This window comes from Anopheles stephensi, chromosome 2 (genome assembly GCF_013141755.1).
Source record: "Anopheles stephensi strain Indian chromosome 2, UCI_ANSTEP_V1.0, whole genome shotgun sequence".
Classification (NCBI taxonomy): domain Eukaryota; kingdom Metazoa; phylum Arthropoda; class Insecta; order Diptera; family Culicidae; genus Anopheles; species Anopheles stephensi.
Genome location: NC_050202.1, coordinates 2,833,419 through 2,853,621, shown reverse-complemented (window position 1 = coordinate 2,853,621; position 20,203 = coordinate 2,833,419). Strand labels below are relative to the sequence as shown.

Below are 20,203 nucleotides of genomic sequence, written 5' to 3'. Positions count from 1 at the left end.
AGGCGTTTTCGTCAAACAAAAATTCTCCCTTTGCGCCTAAATGTATGCAATTCACTGTATCCGAACGGTCCCAAGCCACTTCCACTTCCGTCATTCATCTCCAAATCGAAACCGGCCGTCAGACGTTTCGAATTTCCGCCAATCCTGGCGCAACTATCGAGACCGTACCGGGAAAAACAACAGCCGGCGGTCGCTAGCCCACAGCATTTTGCAGGACAATCGTAGCAGGGAAGAATAAACAGACGAGACACACAGAAAAAAATCCCTCTTTCGACACACACACACACGGTAAGGAGACGAATTTTCCCCACTTTTTTTCCCAGTCGTCCCACAAAGTGCTTCCCGTTTACCCGCACCGAACGGAGACGGACAGTTTCGAATTCTTGCCCTTTCATTCGCACCCACAAGAAGCTGAACGGCGAGCGCAACTTCCTGGGCACGAATGGCGTAATCCCTCGGGAACACATAGTCGGGACTTTCGTTGGGTGGGAAAATAATCGATAAACTGCACGCAGACAGTGACGGGCTTTTTGGGAAGGATTCAGGACACAATTCGGGTGCGCTACAGATTCGCTCGCGTCGCTGCAGTGGAAAATCCAGCGCGGCTTCGACCGGGTGAAGGAATATTTTGAAATTGGGGACTCGAAGGAAGAAAAAGGGAAATTCTAACACTCGGCTTCACTTTCTTGGTTGAGGAATACAATTTTTCGTTTTGCATAAGTAGACGTTCATTTTTGTGTCTATTAGCGTTAAAGATAAATTATTCAAAATCAGCTAAACATGTTTTAAAACATTTTAAAAGGCGATAAATTATTTATGAAATTTAAAACACGTTAGCAAAAAGGAAAACAATAAAAAAAACACATAAAAATCAAACACTAATGAGCAACAAAGCGGAAAGGCAAAACATCAAAACAAGTTCAAAGAAAGGAAAACGAAACGAAACAACAAACCACGGCAAAACACACACACTCAGAACTCGCGGGCACCATCAGCGTACCGGAATCGTGTCGATTCACCGAAGGGAGGAAAGTCTATTGACCTTGGAACGTGGCAACTTCCTTCCTCCCTCTCTGCCGGCGCTTTTCCACCCGTTTCCACCCGTCTGACCTAGCTGAAGCGAGACGGCGAGCGAACGAAACAAAAAACCTCCCGAAGAGGCTCTCTCTCACTGTTTGTACGCTGCACTCAAAGCCCGTGAGCGAGTGAGTGAGCGGGCGAGCGGATGGATGAGTGAGCGAGAAAGAAAATCAGCTCACCAACTCCCAGCTTTCCCGACCCATCCCAACCAACCTCTCATTAACATTCCTCCCCGAGTTCCTCCCGGGGGATGCCGGTGGACCGTTTTTCCCTCTTGCTTTTCGCTTTTCTCGTGTTTCTGCGTTTCGCGTTGCTGATTTTCCAACTCGATTTGGCCTTCAGGTGGGATGAGTTTTGCCTCTGCTTCGGCCACTGTGTCCGTATCCGTGTTCTGGTTTGAGTATGAAGCTTCTCTAATGATTGTTTTGTCATCTTTCTGTAATTATTGCTCACGGCTGTTGTGGCTACTTGGATTCAGTAGGAGTTTCTATCTTGTTTACTCTTATTAATTGACTTTTTTCTTATTGTTTTTTCATTTAGTTGAATTTTTCTTCATTTTCTTTATTTTGTTTTGTTTTATTTTACTTTCTAGTTTTTCTCTTTCATTTACACCTTTTTTCCTTAGAGTTCCCAATTTTTGTGGGTTATTTATACATTTTCTTGCTTCTTTTTCGTTTTATTTCGCTTCTTCACATCTTAAACCTCACTTATGCCCACATAAAAGATAAAATTATATCCCTTCCGTTAAAAGAAAACATCAAACCAAACAACCAAAGTAGCACACCGAGAAAGACCGACCGAAAAGAAATGGAAAACAAATGCCTGCGAAGGCCAATGTTTATGCTCTCGTGCTTCTCCTCTAGGGCATGGTGGCCAGAAAGACGTGTGTGTGTATAAAACAAAAACACATCGTGCCCGACCACTCGTTCATCCAGCAATCACGCAGAGTTCCCCATTTCCCTTTTTTGCAACATTCGCCAACTTATTTGCCGATGATCCGATGCTGGTGGTGTCTGCTGTTGCTGCTGCTGCTGCTTCTGCAAGAACTCTCAGAACGCCACCAAACGAATCGGACAAAGGGTGGAGGTTTTACCGAAGCGCTTAGAACCAGCATAAAACAGCCCTTTTTGCCATTGCGAATGGAGCAGAAAAAAAGCGCTGGAGGCCGTCGAAGAAATGATGGTTTTACGATCGCTAAGTGCTGTGCCTGGTCGACGGTACTTGCGCGTGTTTTGCTTCGCCGTACGGGTTCGTATTGCAGTTTTCAACTGTTCCTTTGCAGCAAATGGAGCAAAACAACCATTGTAGCATAAAGAGCATGTTGGTCCGGTACAAAGTAACTCGAGGATATGAAGAGATTGTCTTATTTTCGATTAGTTGCCGATAATGAGATGATGCATTTACTCGTCGTTAGTTTTAAACGATAATTAACATACAGACGAAAGAAGTCTTCTTAGAATATTGATCTTTGAGATTTGAAGCTAAGACTCTGTAGGGGATGATCTCTTGCCTTGTCTCGTATCCATGTAAAGCAAATACCTAGAGGCCTGCAATCACCTAAAAGAACAAGAACACGAGACCCTGATAAGCCTTGGAGCTTCGTTATGCAGAGTTCCAACTGCTTTGCTTATGTTTAGATTATGAAGTTACTGATGGGACCAGGAACCCTCAGCAGCAAGTAGTCTACAACGGATATGATCATTTTGAAGGAATGGGTCTCCAGCATTCCAGCCGTCAAATGTAAAAATATATACAAAGAAACTGAAGTCATCATAGAGCCAGTGACGGATCAAGTCCCTTAACCTCTTTAGTTGGGATGAAAACTGGAGGCCCTAGCACATTGAATCTGCTGACTGAGCGAAGACATTATACGAGGGAGCTTATGGGGTTCGGGGATGCCTAAATGATCGAGTCTTCAAGGACCGCACTACCTGCTTATAGGAAGATACGTCCCTGTATAGCATATTTGACGAGCTTCAAGATATATTTTACAGAAGGAACCTAAATATTTGGAAATTTTTATTTGGGTGATGTTGAAGAGCTCCAAGAGCATAGAAGCTCCTATAGCTTTAGCTGTTTCTAATTATATGTCACAACAACAAAGGAAGAATTACTACCTTAGTGTCGTACATTGTACATAAGTTCATACATTGACACCATTACCAGAATCCCTTAGTAAAAGAATCATGAAGGAACACAGCACAGAAATTCCACCGCAAACAAAGACGAAATCGGAAGGTGACGAACCCCTAAGGCAAGTCGTTGCTCTGGCCACCTTTTGACATTGCTGCGACTGGTAAATCACCATCTTTGTTTTCTTTGTTCTTGTTTCGTGTCGCTGCGGTGTCGATTCTTTCTTTATTAGTAATCTGTTCTACATCTCCATTCTCCAGCTCAAGTATTAAGGAGCAACACCCTCGATTAGCTACCGAAATATTATTTTATCAAACTCATCAAACATTGATTGCAAACGTGTCGGACCGTCAATATATACTCAGACCGAAAAGTCCTCGCCAGCTTTGGGACGGCCGACCAGTAAAGCATGACGAGCTTATCTTGTCTAGCCAGGATTGTTTTGCTTTTGTTTCTCTACCCCCTTGCCGAACTGGTTTCCGGCCCAAGAACAAAGCATTCTTCCGATGTTCTTTCACCCTCCGACCGTTAGAAACCTCACCAAAGTTTTATCATTTCCTCGTCAGTATCCGCAAAGGACATCGACACAGCCTCCGACAGAGCCGTCTTCGGAATGCTATTGAACTCACTTCGGCAATCCTACCAGAGATCCTACCCAAAAGCCCACTTTGGCCAACGATTCCTCGGTCGATTTTGCCGTGCTTGTACGTCGACCTTTTCTTCGACGCACAACGCCCCGCACAGTGACAAAGAATCTGTTTGGTACACATTCCGGCCAACGAAAAAGGAGTCAACGAATAAACAGGTCGCTACTGCCGTGAAGTTCATCAACCATTTGCGAAAAGGTGCGGTACTTTGGTGTGTGCGCGAGAGATGATACAAAAGAAGAAAAAAACACACACACAGTAACAGCGCCACTTCCCGTTCCGGCTTTGTGACGAGTGCCACGTGGTTTTCCGGGAACAGCGCTTGGTCGAGCGCCCTCTGGCGGCGACGGCGATCTCTTCCAGTAGTCCCGAGTGCCCCGAGAGTAACTAGGACACTTTGGCTGGGGTGTTTTGGTAGTACGCTGAGTTTACGCTGCTCGTTATTTTTGTCCTGCTGCTGATGATGTTTGCTCACGGGCCCCTCAAACACCGTAAAGTACATTATTTATATTGTGCAAGTGTTATATACACGACCACTCGCGCGCTCGCTCGCTCGCTCTCTCGCTCATATATTATTCGCAGAAGGCTTCGGTGGGCCAGTTAACGAGCTTCATAAAAGCAAGGAAGAGCACTCCACGCGGAGGCTCATTGTGAACGGCCATATAATCAGGTTGACCGGATGCGGTTTTTATACGTCACACAACCGCCCACCTCAATCTGAAGCGTCAGAAGAGATGAAGAAGGGGGGGGGGGGGGATGTGAGAAGGGTCGTCGTCTGTCTGTCTGCCATTGACCACCTAACCATGGCAGTGCGAAACAAGCACCGTTTGGTCGACAGCACGCCGTCCGGAGGTCGGGGTATTCCGTGTCTGCGCAGGACGAGCCACCTAGATTTCGGTTATTGACGTGCCTGACGACGTGCACTTTACCGTGGGCCATTTACAGTTCCGGACAATCGGTCGATTCGATGGTCGCAAAGCAAGCCGTCGAGAACCTTCCACCGCCGGGACCATCCACCATAGGTGATGAGGTGATTGAGAAGCAAATGGATCGAGAAATTAGTTCGTATCTCAACTTTGCTGGATAACTGTCACCTGTGAGATGTCTGCACACGAGCAGACGCAAGCCGTGGATACGCAGTCCGGAGGGCATCGACTCGATCGGAGTCGGAGTGCGTAAGACAGACATTATTGGCGAGACGTCTGCTCTGGTACGTGACCCGACGAAGAAGCGATACAGCGCGCGATAGAGCATCCCATCATCGCATAATTCGATCGAAGTGAAATAAAGCGTCAGACAATTGGAACGAGAACAAATGGGCAGACATCAGTAGCCGGACTTGTTTTTGCCAAAGTTTTGCCAAACGATCTCCTGACTTGCTCGCCCCAAAAAAAAAAACCAGAAGGCGAGAAGGAACCATTTTGCTTAGGGAAATGCCCGCACAAAAAAGGGAACCATTCTCCCTGCTAGACGCAGCACGGAGAGTTCGCGACAACTTCCCGACGGTGCACCGGTGAACGATGAACCTGTACCAAGGGCAAGGACATACGAAACATGCGCACTCGAGAGCAGTCCCTCGGCTCGGAGAGCACCCGTCGGCGCGTCTGGTCTGGCCCGGTCCACAGCAGTCTGGGTTATTTAACCCTCTGTGCACTGCACTCTACTGCTCACCCCGGTCAGTGTGTCTATATACAGCTAGACGCACCAACACCACCGACAGAACTGCAGCCCCTGCTTTGGACGCAGCGCGATAGCGAGGGTTGCGCGCTTTTCCCGACTCCCAAACACCCAACGCTCGTCCTTTACATCCGGCGGTATTCGGTACGATTGTGACTCTATTGCTGGAGAGAATCCTTCGCTTCGGGAGGGAAGGTCGGGAAGTCGGCAGATATGATGACGGGAGCAGTTTTTTTTTTTTCCTTCACTGCTCCCTCGAGATGGTCGAGAGCGGTCAGGAAGAGCAGGTGTTCCGGGCAGACTTGTTCCGGGATTGGTGATTACTCACCCCAGCACGGCTACTATTACTGTAGGCCTATTCCACTACTCCGTGTACCTACCGGAGCTCACGGCTCACGTACGTCGGTGCGTTTGCAACCCCAACCCAAAGACCTACTTTTACATAGGCCAGGGAAAAAGGCTTCGGAGCGCTACGGTACGGTACGTTGGGTGGATTTTGCTTTTGCGTTGAACTTGCTCCTGTTCTGTACCCGGCTGTCTGTCTGCATTTCCTGAGGCCTACAGGGTCCTTCCCACTCTCCCGGGGTTTGGGTCTACGTCTGGGTGATGTATTTTGTAATAGGTTGCTTCCTACAGCGACACACACACGTAAAAAAAGAGCGATAGATGGCGCTATTGTTCGAAGAATTCTTTAGAACGCCTAGAAAGTAATCATGCAGGAAGCAAAGTCTTTTCAGCAGGAGCAATCCAATATTTCATCATTTTCTTTTTTTTTCGGGGGCACTTGAAACGAACTTTGGAGGATTACCCGAGGTTTTCTCCAACACTCTCTCCACGGTTAAATACTGCGTAAAACCCCAACCGCTCCAAGGTTCACGCTTACAGCTTCCAGCGAACGCAAAATAGGACAACGGAATGAGGGAATCCTGGAAACGCCGGGCGCACGGGGGCATTGGGTAGATAATGCTGGAAAACAAGAGCACTTTCATGTAGTGTCCGCCATTGCTCCAGCGTTTACGTTACGTTGGCTGCAATTATGTTGCACACGCATACAGTCTCGTACGCCCTAGGGCTGAGTGTGCGTAACGACGAAGGTATCCTTGCAGCAGGACCACGAGAAGACGCATGAGGTGTGAGCTAAGGATACGATGGGGGAAGAACCGGCAAGTATACGCTGAACTGCGGTGAATCGACGGATCAACTCACCTAGAGAACTTTGCAAAGCGTTTCTTTCGCCAGGGTTGGCATAAATCTTGAAGATGAGCTCATTTCAGACAAAGAATTGCAAACCATTTTCGCTTTTAAATGACCTGATTAGGAACGAGATCGTCACACAATCCCTGACGATCTTCAAGGTCCTCTCTGCCCAACTGAAACCCGTCCAACGTCGTAACCCCATTAGCGGCGTTCGGCGAATTCTCAAAACTATCCGCTCTTTAGCTCTTCCACGTCAGTCGTTAAACGCTTTCGGGGACCTTGAAACCTGAAACGGCAGACATAAAACAGACCCATGGCATAGGCAAAGAAACAAAAAAAACAACACGCACAGTGAGCGATCCTCACCAGACCTAAATTCTAGCATCGGCAGCTCTTCGCCCCCCCCAAAGAGACGTCAACCCAGGAACTCGACAAAAAAGGGTTTCAAGGCACGCAGAACAAAAAAACCAAACCCCGTTAGACGCACCGAAACGAACGCTCGAAGGGCCCTGAAAGATTTACGGTTCTGCGCACTCATTCACGAACTGGGCTTCGACTGGGCATGGCAAGCCTGGGCGACCTTCAATCACCCCGGTGGTAACCACCCTCCTCCATCCGCCGGATCTTTCGCCCAGACCGACCAGAATCGCGATCGCGCAATCCAGCGCCACACACTCGTCTAAGCGCCCCTCCCGAGAGCGAGGAGATCGGGGAACTTTCCCTTTTTTTTGTTGCTTCTACGCGTTCTAATTCTAACGCAACCGAACAATCGCCTTACGGTGCTTGGTGCCTATCGGTTCTGCTCGCACGCCAACTGCCGCTTCGCCGCCTTCGCGAGCGAGTGAGCGGAGCCTGCCGGAAAGGCAGCAGGCGCGTGGCGGCGATCGGAATCGAGCGTTGTGTTTGATAAATATAGCGGCGGCGATCGGACGGGTTGGCGCGTCAAGGTTTTCCACGCGACATAACGGTAAAACGTGTACCTGACGTGCGAGGTGTTGCAATGTGCAATGTGCATAGTGGCTGTGGATGCGTGTGTGTGTGTGAGAAGGAGAGAGGAGAGAGAGAGAGAGGGGGAAAGGGTATAATAGCAAAACAAAAACATGTCGTAGTCCATGGTTCGTGTTGGACGTTGGACATTAGGTAAGATCGCGTCAATGATTCTGTATTTGTTGCGATCTTTCGATGCATTAGATCGAGTTGAGGGACAGTTTTTCTGCAATTCTTCACATTCTGATCTTTTAGAGAAACTTCTTCAAACACTCAACAGTAAAATAATGCTATTTGTATATGGTGGGACCAGCTAAATATTGTGTATTGTGAGCCACTTTTGAAAAACTGTAGATTTAGGCTCTAACACTGATCTGAAATCGTTGTAAAAATTCTAGAATAACATAAAATTGTTTTCTTAACACTTGGTAGTTACCTTGAGAAACAAATATGATAAACATGTTCCAGGTACATCGATACGTTCTTGTGATGAGAAAAGGTCATCCAAAGCTATTGGGGCATCTTGGCAATACTTTCTGTTGCTGCTTTCTTACGACACTTTAAAATGTCATCTCAAAAAGTCTGAAGTCACAACCAAGTGCGGAGGACTAGCACAACCTGTTCAATTCCGCCGTTGATGGACTGGACCCGATTACGCTGACCGTTGCACATTTCTAATATTTATCTCAGCAGCACACAGCCGCACAATGTGACCACCACTTCAGCCATTAAACAAACAAAAACGCCACCCGAGAAGGAGATGGAGGGCTAAGGAGCGAGCAAACTTTGTCAAACGAGTCTGTTAAACTAGCTGGCCGTGCGAAGATGCTTGATCAAGACGCGGGTGTCCGAGCAAACGCACCTAACCTAACAAGGTTACGTGATCGCGCGTAGTTGTGCCGATTGTCCGCTTTCTTCGCTGATTGAACCATCAGCGTTGGCGTACGGTGGTGCATGACGAAGATCTTGCCCCACCGCGTAGATGACGTACATTGCCCAGTGACCTTGCACTTGCCCGCGCACGGTGGAGTTTCGTTGCAGCAGCAGCAGCTACTCTTACCCTGGGATCCCGGTGTTTGAGATTTGGAAAAGTTGCGCTTCCGGTTGTTTTATTTATAAACGTGCCTAGCCTATCGTGGTTCGATTTGCATCTGAACGGAGTGGCAAAGGTGAGCAAATGGTCGTTGGGTATTCAACCTTCGCCCAAGGGCCTTCGGCTGAGGTTAGCGTGTGCGAGGGTGAACATACTACCTTAGCCGGGGTTGCCCTTTTGGTGAGATGTTTTTTGGTTTTGTTTTTCTGCGTTCGTGCTACGTAATGTAGTCACCTCGGGTGGACGTTGGCCTAATGTATGGATCGATAAACATGGCTAACTGAACCATCAAACGTAATCAACGCTGTTAGGGAAGGTCGCTTCGGTAGCAGCGTGTGGATGGGAGAGTAACTCTATTTTAGTTTACGGGAAAGTTTTCCTATATATGTAAGATGTAATAAATCGAAGAATCCAAGGCTTGGTGTTGATGAAATTCGATCTCATTGCGAAAGAATAAAATATTAGCTGGACTTAAATCGCGCTCCAATCAGCAGATCTTTCCGAATAGTAGTGTTGTGTCGTTGAATTGCCTACATTTAGGCGTCTGCAGAGTTCTCCTTCGAGGAGTAAATAAATACATATTTAATTACAATTTGCGCTGCATTGTAAAGTACAGCTTCTTCACCACTTGCACTCGATACTTATAGAAAAGAACCGTAAGCGTCTCCCTATTCAGCTAAAACAGGAATAAATAACACAAATTTACACAACAAACCCTTCCGAAAAGAAAAATCTTACCAAATTCTGTAGCTCCCGTAGAGAATGCTTCGTTTGTGTGTTGTGTTCTAGGTTGTTGTTACTCTTCCTTTTTTTTCTGTCTGCATAATCATTCTTTCGTGCCTTGAATCAGGATCGTTGGAGTGGCTCTTGAGGATCCTTCTATTGTAGGCCGTGTGTCCAGGCAGTGGTGGCAGCATAATTGTGGCAGCTCATATAATAGCGAGCAAACAGGCGGTAGCTACGGAAATAGAGCTGGGGCCGACAAAAACACGCAGCCCAAAACACCGATTCCCTGCGAATAACCCGGTGTGTCTGGCAACAAGGAAGCAAGTCTGCCGGGCGGGGTGGCATTTCATGAAAAAAAGGACTCCCATTCCAGGAATCGTCTACCGCAAGGATAATTGCTTACCGTTGGATGGATGGCTGGAGTGATGGCGATGGGTCGCACACGGGGAGGTTGATGTCGTCGTCGTCGTCATCGACGTTCGTTGGCCCCTATCCTCTCGACTTTTCCTGCATTTCCCGAACCGCTAGAATGAGACAGAATGAGTTGAGAGAGGGAGAGAGAGAGAGAGTGCCGATTATTCGCGATTCAGATTCGCGATATAGAGATGCATGTGTTGGTGACCGAAATGCACCTTGTGTTTGTGTGCATTCGTCGGTTCGGAGAGGGAAAACTTAGGGAAAGAGACAGGACCGGCACTGGGGGTGGAAAAGCGAACACAAGGAAGCGGTCGTATCCTGTAAACGCACACCAACCAGGATTGAAGAGAGTGCACGGCCAGCATAATCGGTGTTCGGTGCAATTCTTCAAGGGTCCTGGGTGGAAAGGATAGTCTAAGGAGGGTCGCACGCACACACACACACACACTCATGCATGTATATAATCTCATCCAGAAGCGCAACGAAACGGAATGATGATGGTTGAACCCGGTAACAGGTGCTTGGGAAAAGTGGCACTGGGAAAAGTGGCAGTAGGTGAGTAGGTAAGGGACCCCGGCAGGATACAGTGCCCGGCACTGTCGCCGAACCGAACCGCCGGCCGGGAAAATGAGCGTGAGTAAAGGCAATCGGGCAAATAGTGAGAGCGACTGGAGAGTGTACGCGAGAGAGAGTGTGAATATAATTAGACGAGAAAACAGTGCGTTTCCAAATATATCTTTGGGCTACAGTTTTTCGAGGATCTTTTGATGGAGCCTTAGACGAGGTTAACAAGTCCGTAACGAAAGAGGTCAGGAAGATCTAAGAGATTTGTATCATCGATACTGGGTTGTCTGGTATCTACTTCATGGCGTGTCAGAGGTCCAGACTATAGATAATTCTCAAGGATTCTCAGAGAGTCTTCTCGAAATCTCTAATTTTACTTTTACAGGTCCTCATATACGGGTTGTTACAACATTTATAGAGCAGTACATCCAATGATGACTATTCCTACAAAAATATTACTATATTACTACTTCAAAAAAGACTTCGTAATATCAAAGCTGAACCTTCCGCACGCTAAAACCTGGCCCTCACTGTGCCAGAGCGCAAAAGAGCGCACGATTGTATACTGTGAACCTCGGGGAAAATGGGGAGCCAGCGCATCGACACGGAACCGAGAATAAACTCAACCACTTCTGGTGGTTGGGCCTCGTACGAGAAAGCGGCCAGCAGCGGAAACGAACGAACGAACAGCAACAGCAACCAAAACTAACATCAACCCACCGTCATGCGCCGCATGTGCAGCAGAGCGCGAGAAGGAGATGCATCTTCCCGTCCCTCGAAGAACGCAAACGGGAAAACGGGCCCCCTTCGGCAACTCTGGAACGAAGAGCCGCCAAAGTTCTAGCCCAACCCGCATAGTACAGTACAGCAGGGAGTGAGAGCGAGAGAGCGAGTGGGCCCGTGAGAGAGCGAGACACGGTGGTCCCAGCCCTTAACCCAGCGGGGAATGCCTAGTGGGTGGTGTGGGCCGGGGGACTTGTGAGTGTGTGGAGGGTGGCGGGCGAGGGGAAGAGGTTGGACGCGACGCTGGATGGTAGTCGTCGAGAACCGAAACAAACACACTCACACACATGCAAGGAAGGAGTCGGTGTGCGCCGTGCCGGTTTGTGCCCATCGTACGGCGAGGGTAACATCACGCATTCAAACCGAATGAAAGCGAAATCAGTTAAGGGAAATCTTTCGAATGGCTTGGACACGGTTGACGTTGCGGACTCTGCTGACGGAGTTCAGTCGCTGTCACGTCGGATAGTGCTTTTGTTCCGGGTGGACTTTTTCGTTCCTGCTGTTGTTCTTGTTGATGGAGCCGTGCGTTGGCGATCAGTGACAAGCAGTATTTCAGCGCTCGGCGTTCTCGGCAACTCCTCCAACAGACGGCAACCTTTTCGATGCACCTGTCTCAGAAGTGGTTGCTAAAAAGGTATTGCAGGCTTGGGATTATCTCTGCGGTGTGCGGTGATGATTGTGGGTGGCGTTCTCTTACCTCGCAAATGGAATATTTAGCTGCGACTTCACGGTTCCGCACACATGACAGGTTCAAATGTCAAACAACCGGGGGTGCCAGTTACCAATAGCGACCGAATAGCGGACGATTGCTTCGATACCGATCGAAGTCATCTCTACTCGAATATTGGAATAGCCAAGCCTACCAGTATTGTAATTCTGTGGCCAGACCTCAGCCTCAGGCAACTGTTGGAATATTCGAGGAGGTTAGAACATCAATATTTACACTTCAGCAGTGTGTGAAAAAAAAGGAAAATTGAAGAGTGTTCTACATCACGGTGAACTCCGATCGGGATAACGAGTTGAGACGTTCCCAGACTCACACAACGCGACACTTTATTATTATTTTCTGGTTCTCCGTCATCCACTGTGTGCTTTCTTCATTCGTGCGGTGTGTGTGTGTGTGTGTGTGTGCGTCTCAGTGTGCTGCCTCCCCAAGATCAGTGTGGCGCGTTTGTCGTGTTGTGTGTTGGCCTTGAGTTTGCTCCGGCAGGGCCTTGACCCGGTGCCGCCGCGAGTGAACAAGAACAGGAGCAGCAGAAGAAGAGCAAAACCCTTCCCGGTTGTGTGAGTGAGCGCGGGCGAGCTGTCACGCTCGGGTGCGAAAGAGCCACACACAGCAAGAAATGGGCGCTGAAAAGAAAACAAACCGAAACGAAGAATGGCACACCAAAAAACGCGCCGGGCAAACAGAGAGGTGCTTTCTGTTTTGAGCAGGCCGGGCGTGTGTGTGTGTGTGTGTGTATTCGTTGTTGGGAGTTGGGTTGGTTGGTCGCGATTCGGAATTGTTTCTCGTGGCGTTGTATAGTAGAGGACGTACATTCTGGTGTGTGTGTTTGGTTGCTGCGGCTATTGCTGCGACTAGTGGTGATACAATCGTAGTACACACAGCTTCACCTGAAAATTGCAAGCGAACAACAGCAGCAGCAGCAGCAGCCAGCATGCCAACAACAATAGCACGAGGCGAATGGAGGTGAAATTTATTGAATAAACCCGTGATAACCATTATCAACGTGACAGCACCGCACCACACGGACCGTGCGGTTTTGGTGTATGGTGTGCGTTTGACGGCTCTTGATAAGACCACTACCGCGGTGTGACACTCCAGTCCAACAGGCAGGCAGGCAGGCCCAACAATGTCAAACACATTTTATAATCAACGCCATCAGGAGTGCCAAGTAATAAACGTATTCAAGGTGAAATGTTGACCATGAAAATCGTTTCCCGTGTCTTTTTATAGAATTCGTTCTCCCGCGCGCGCTCCCGGATTGTGTACGTGCGTGCGTGTGTTGGTGACGAAACGTAAACCGTTCGTGTGCCGGTATGGGTGTGTGCCGGTAACTCGTGAGCTCGCACTCCCATCGCACCGTTTCTAATTTCGGTCGAAAGGGGAAGGTGTGTGTGTGTGCATGGATGTGGTGTGTCAATTAAGAGGGAAAAGTTAGATCAATGAGCGATCGATTATTCGACATGATCTCTGGTCTGATGATCGTTGTTCTTGAACTTGGAACACTGTTAATTCGGTGTCGCGGTCGGCGACGCGTCAGGGCCAAATGTCAGCCGAGCGGACATAAAACTCCGGTGTCGGTCAAGTGACCGTATGACGGGGAGTAGTTGCCACGGGATCAAGCCGGTAAAAATGCGACATATGAATGGCTTAGAATTGGGGGAAAGTTAAAGTAGTGTGAGGATTGTAGGACAGCCTATCCAGCTACTGGTAAAATCAAGTCACAGACAGCAGGAAATGGCCGGGCGAGACATCTCGAGGTTCTAGAGCTAAAGAAGCAGAAGAAATTGTTCGAGGATGTCCAACATTTGAACCTGCCAGATGGAACAGTTGATAAAGTCCCGGATTATGCTCAAATCTTTATGCCACTTTCTTATATTAAGGACTCTGAGCTAATATGGTGCTCTGTCATGGGTGTTATTTCAATCTCTCTCGATTTGAATTCTAGCATCGGGACTTCAATAGGGGCAGACTGCTCCATAACTCAACTAGTATTTTTTCATGAACAAGGCAACATAGCTGACCTTACCAATAAATTGTTTAGTTTTTTTCTACTAAGATTGAAGAGAGCTATGATGAAATTCTATTCTTCTATGCTACAATTGCTTGAAGTTGGAAAGGTTCAACATTCGGAAGACCATTCTACTGAATATTATCGGCTAATTAGAATGTGCTTAATTGTAATTAAATTACACCATTACATTGTTACTGTGAGTGCGGCCGACTGTACATATCGCGGGGGGTAGAGAGAGTTTAGCATTCACTGTCAGGCAGACCCGCATATGGATTTGACAGCCGCTTTGGTGCGTGACGCGTTCGTCTCCAAGGCCGGACGGACGCCATCCCCGTGTGCACGGCAACTACTACGGTCCCTGGGAACGTATCTCCCCGGGACTTCGAGTGTTTGTTTCCCGCAGTGGAGGGTGTTTGTCTAGTGTGTTTATGGTTTATTTGCTTTTGCGAGCTCACCAAGTTCCAGAGCAAGCCGGAAATAGTGTTGGAGATGGCTTTTCCAATGCCGATTTCAATGAATTTTGTAGGGCAGCGTTGGAAATTAACAAATAATCCCACTTCCAAAAAGTCACGGCTAATGAAATGTAAACAGTTTCGATGTTTTGAAATGCTTAGTCGTAGGAAAAATGCGTTAATCAGTCGTTCCTGAGTAGATCTGGCTGCTCCAGAAGTTGTTCTCGCCATGGAACAATCACGTTCCTCACACAATTCTCATTGTAGCCGCACTACAAGCACACACACTCACACGACCGCCAGAGTAGGCCAATGGGTAACCCGTGAGTGCGGGCACTGTGTTCCGGGTTGAACACACGCCGTCCGCAATAGGGAATGTGGCACCAACACACAGCCAGCACCTCGTCGAAATAAAACAACAAACACTCCCCTTTCGATGGCAGCTCCGAAGGCACTCAAACAAACGGGAGGCGATTTTAGCACAGCATCGTACTCGCTGTGGTCCCGTGCACGGATGGCGTTCAGGTTGGCCTTGGAGCTGCATGCGTCACACCAAACCCCAGTGCGCGAGATCGATGGACGGGTCTTTGTAACGGGTGTGTGTAACAGGAGATTTGCATGAATTCTCTCACTGCTCACTGTGCCGTGTTGTGATGGGTGTACAGAGCCCTAAAACCTGCTTTTTCGTATCTGGCTGGGACACAAACACATCGCAGCAGTAGGCCAAATAAATCGCCACCGATCAGCGCAAACTTTGCCGTGTGTTCCCGGGCCGGCAGCGAGAACGAGATCGAGTCTCCAATTGCACAACTCCCGAGCGAAGGAGAGCGAGCGAGACCCATGCTTGTCTTGCTCGCTTCATCCCACAAGCACACACCGCGTTCAATTTCACGGCCACGGTCGACTCTCTCGTTCGCTCGCTCGTGAGCGCGTTCGTGTGTGCCGTCTCTTTCCCGCCTGCTGCGGAACAAGCGCAAATGCGGAAGAGCCACCGTGAGTGGCGTTTGCGTAACTCGCGCGGCACTCCGTGTGTATATGGGTGTGAGTGGCCGCTAACGCAGCGCCGCGTTTGTTGAATTGCCGAAAATGTTGACCTTGAACTCGGCCGCGTTTGACAAGCGAACTCGGCCGCCGCGAGATTGTCGGTCGACGTTCCGCGCTCCGCTCTTCTCACCCTGCTATACTTCCACACCAAACCGCGCCTAATCAACCCCCTGCTGAGTGTGTGTGTGCGCGCGTGTGCGTCGATTTGTTGTGTGTTGACGCAAGAAAACGTTCCCACTGCTGTAGAGCGTGGTGAATGTTGCTGAGTTGCTCTGCCGCTTAGTTTATTCTGTGACCGGTCGAACACGGTACGAATATTATTAAATTGTGGCAATAAACAGGAAAAAAACAATAACACGTGGTGTGTTTTGCGAGAGAGAAAGGGAGGAGGCGAGGGAGAGTGAGAGAGAGTAACACATTTCCCGACAAAATCGAAACAAGGAAAGCTTCGTTGCTGCAGAAAAGGATCAAAATTAAGTTAAGGTACTACGGCAGCAGCCAGCCAGCTGCACGGTTGTCAAAATGACAGGACGAAACACGAAAAGGCACTCACCGCCGATTTCTTGAGCATCTCGAGACGGCGGCGAGAAAAATCGACGGGAAAAAGTGAAAGTGAAACAAAACGCGCTAATATGGGGGGTGTTTGCTTCCCCGTTCATTTTCTTTTCGGCTTCTCCACAGAAATGTTCTTCAAACGTCAATACCGTTCTCTGGCAGGCCGGAGGAACAATGAAAGCAACAACACAAACAAACACACCAACAACACCTGACACAGTGACAACACACCGTCGCCTACTAGCTGATGTGTGTACGTGTGCGTGGACTGGTTGCTATACGGTTGTCAACGGCTCTTCTTAAGCGTGTGTGTGTGTACATCTGTGGCTGAACAAGTAGACCTTGAGTTTTTCCAATACCTCCCTGCTTCCGTGTGTCACCAAGCATCATCTTTAGCCAGGATCTTTGATGCACAGGAAAATGTGAGTGTGTGTGTGTCCAAGTTTCCGTCAGTGGTCGGAAAATTATTGCAATACTTCCTGCAAAAATATACGAGGATTTGATAAACCGGAGAGAGAGGAGCAATCCTGAGTAACTATCCTCCTGGTTGGGTTTCGTGAAGCGTGTGTGCGTCATCGAAACGTTGGCAATGTTGCTGCTACTACTAGGTGTAGTAACAGACCTAGTATAGGTGCGTTTATGTGTGCGTGTGTGCGTGTGTGTGTGACCCAGCAAATGTTTTGCCTTGTTTCGGTAGTGTGAGTGTACCTTAGCACTGTTACAGAAGCAATAGAGAGGTGGTGCGGTGGAAGTGAGAAGTCAGCAGGAAAAAAGTGCGATTAAGGGAAACCGAAAAGATGTGCAAAAAACAAGGCAATAAATGAAAAAAAGTTGGTGAAAAGAGGCGGAAAGAACAAGTGAAGCAGGCAACAAGTGAATCGATTTGATAAGAAGAAAGAAGAGGGAAGTGACCAAAAACCCGGCCACGTGAATGAAAGTTCGGTAGGTGTCCCTATCCGGGTGGTTTGCGAGTGTGCGTGTGTGTGTTTGTGACATTTTCCAAAACAGAGAAGGAAAATTCGTTTCCCTGGAAAATTCGTCAATAAATTCGTCCTCGTCCCTCCAAACAGCAATGCAGTGCATTCGAAGTGTGGGACCGGGGAGTGGAGGAAGCGGTGGAGTGGTGGAACGAAAGATCCTGATAAAGACGGAAGACTCACGTGGAGTGGCGAATGGTGGTGATGGCGTCAGTGGCGAACACAACGGCGACCGAAGGTCACAGGAAGACGTGGAGCGGTGTCATCCTGGTCAGCAGGTTGGTAGCGGGCCGGACGATAAGAAGATGGTGTCCACGCCGGAGGTGCGAACATTCGTAATAAGCGAAAATCAGTGCATCGTGTACGGTGCACGGCCGGGTGGAAACGAAGGTTCAAGGCCAACCGCAACGCCACCCTTACCTTCGTCCTCCACACTGCAGCAACTACCCGTGTCCCATCTGCCACCGAAGAAAACGCTCAAACTGGCCCTCGGGCTTCGGGGTCCAATATCTCCAACGACCATAACACCCCGACAACCGTCGCCTCCACCACTCACCTTACGCCGGACATCCGAGGACCCGGACCGGATGATGGCGCGGATACAGATCGTGTCCAAGGCGCACCAACACTCGTGCGACGACGACGACGATGGAGATGATGCCGTTGGGCAGAAGCTCCCGGTGCAGGGTGGAGTGCTGGTGGCAGGTGGCCAGGGAGTACACGTGATAAGAGATGGTCGGTTCTATCAACCTGCTTCAACACAGCAACAGCTCCAGCAAGATTCTCGCAGTGACGTGAAGTCGGAGCAAGACCGGCAGGAACCGGACCACGTTCTGATGGAGGAAGGAACTCGTGGTGGACCGTACCGTGTACAGCAACACAGTAGCATCATCGTTACGAACGGTGGTGGCCGTAACTCATCACCACCATCACCCCCACCTTCCCACCAAGGACGCCTTTCGCCTGCCGGAAGTGGCGGTGTCGGGGTAGTGCAGCATCCTCACACTTCCAGCAGCATCACGACAACGACCACGATCCTCGTGTCGAACGAGCGTGCTTCCAGCTACAGCAAGCCGCCAACGCAGGCTACCTCTACTACAGCAACGACGGTTTCAAGCAGCAAGCAGCAGCAACAGCAACACAGTAACAATCATCATCAACACGGACACGTAACCTCAATGCAGCCTCCACCTCCACCGCCGCCGCTGAAGCTGTCCAAGAGCGGCGGAGGACACGAGGAACCGTCCAGTTCCATGCCAGATTTAGGTAAGTAAAAAAAATAATTTTTGAAATTTCATTATCCAAGAACGGGATATTTGTCTTGGGCTATCTGGGTGATCACGTCCTTTGAAGTCTTTCAAAACTTCGCTTATCTTGATTCAAATGTGATACTTCTTATTTCAAACCCCTTTTCGTGGTAGAAGAATCTGGAACTCTGAGATATAAGGATGATGATCAAAAGGGTAGTTTGAAAGGTATATGAGGAAGGATTATAGGGGACACACCTCAACATAATCCAAAAAAAAAATAGAGTCAGAATTCTTCGGGATTTTGGACATGTCATGAGAATTGCGCCCGACAACTTAGTTTCGAAAATCCCCCGGTAATCATCCTATCGTATTACCTTAAGGACCAACAATTTCTGTAGCGATGCAGGACACATAAGATAAAATCCTTGGAAGTCAAGTACCAGGCGGCTCCATCTCGATAGCCCATGCGCATTAGTATGCGCATCGCCGGATCGCATCGCAAAAATAATCGCAAACCACCGCTCAGCACCGTAAAAGATCACCTGCTAATGAGCAGGTTAAACACGGATGGCACTCAATATAGACGAAACGTTGATCGTGATGGCAGCTTTTCATCCATAACGCTGTGAAGGTGACGGCGATGTCGTCTCACCGGTGCGATGCGGAAGTACTTAATAATGGCGAACGGCGTTAACGAACGTGATGTGCCAAATGGTTGTAGTTCGTGTGTGTGTGTGTGGGACTTCTTTTTGCATCATCTCGGGGGGTTTTAGTCGCAAATATTCAATAAAGCATGGTGGATGCGAAAAAATGACGTCAGTAACGGTGGACATTTTTTTCGGCCACCACTGTTCTGAACCTATTCAATGTGCTATTTATTGCTCTGTACTTTTTTAGTAACAGAGAGTAGAGATGTTGTGATACTGAAAAAATGTTTAACATGTCTGAATTTTCTTTTTGTTCTAAGTCTATTTTGAATCATCCACCATAATATGGCAGTCCAATAGAATTCCCTTCATTATCCTTAATTCAATTGACATTCAATTTCCCACTGCATAAAACTTGTATAATTAATCGTTTAACAAGCGAGCTGTTTATTAATTTGATCATTATTAAAATATTGTTTTCCCACACAACGGTCGGCGAACGGAGAGCTGCGGCTTTGACCCTTAAGCACCCTTTGCCGAATGTGCAGCACCTCGGTTCGGTTAAATTAAACCCTTTTTGCCAGCCAAGGACGAAACGGAAGGTGTGCACCAACCATCGTCACCATTCGAACGAAACCTAATCAAGGCACCGGGCATCGCTGATGGTGCTAGAATATGTATAATTATCCCTCCACCCAGGGTCACACTCGCACACACACCCACACACACACACACACGGGCAAGTTAGCCATGGCTATTGATCCTTGGCGTGTTGATGCTTTTTCCTTGTTCCGTAACCCCATCGGAGGAGTGCCCATCGGAGTTCCGAGATCCGTTCATCCCTTTCTTTCGAATCATGCGCCTTCACTTGGTGGAAAAGAGGGGCACGTCAGCGAACTCTGGCGCGGAAGTGGGTGTTCGGTTTGGGCGTTTCTTTCTAGCAAATGAATGCTATCGCTCTCGGTCGTGTTTTGTCCCTTTTGCTTCGAGGCAAGGATTATTCTTAGTCGTCCCCAGTTGGATTGGAGGGTGGCCTTCACTTTGACTTTGTGTGGCCTTTACGCTTCAATGCCTGCCGCGCTATGGAAGTCCAGGATGGCTGAGAGTTTGTGTGTGTGTTTGTGACCTTGGGGAAGTTTTGGAACGAAGATGGAGGCTAAATAGAAGCTGGCACCATTAAAGTTCGAAAAAAGGGTATTTCGTGCGTGCCTTCGTGAGGATCGTCGAGCATGCATG

The 20,203-nt window shown here is 48.5% G+C and overlaps 1 protein-coding gene across 3 annotated transcripts in view; it reads left to right on the top strand.

The window, feature by feature from the left end:
• The first annotated feature begins 11,683 nt into the window (after positions 1 to 11,683).
• LOC118508117 (ecdysone-inducible protein E75) overlaps positions 11,684 to 20,203 on the top strand; it is an 88,352-nt gene continuing 79,832 nt past the window's right edge. Inside the window, exons 1-2 of one of the 3 annotated variants that reach the window (XM_036047617.1) lie at positions 11,684 to 11,938; positions 16,220 to 18,336. In XM_036047617.1, coding sequence (XP_035903510.1) covers positions 17,166 to 18,336 — 1,171 coding nt within the window. In that variant the 5' untranslated portion in view covers positions 11,684 to 11,938; positions 16,220 to 17,165. Of the gene's footprint in view, positions 11,939 to 11,982; positions 12,995 to 15,887; positions 16,022 to 16,219; positions 18,337 to 20,203 lie in introns of those variants that run through there. The other 2 variants (XM_036047616.1, XM_036047615.1) reach the window with 2 other exon arrangements.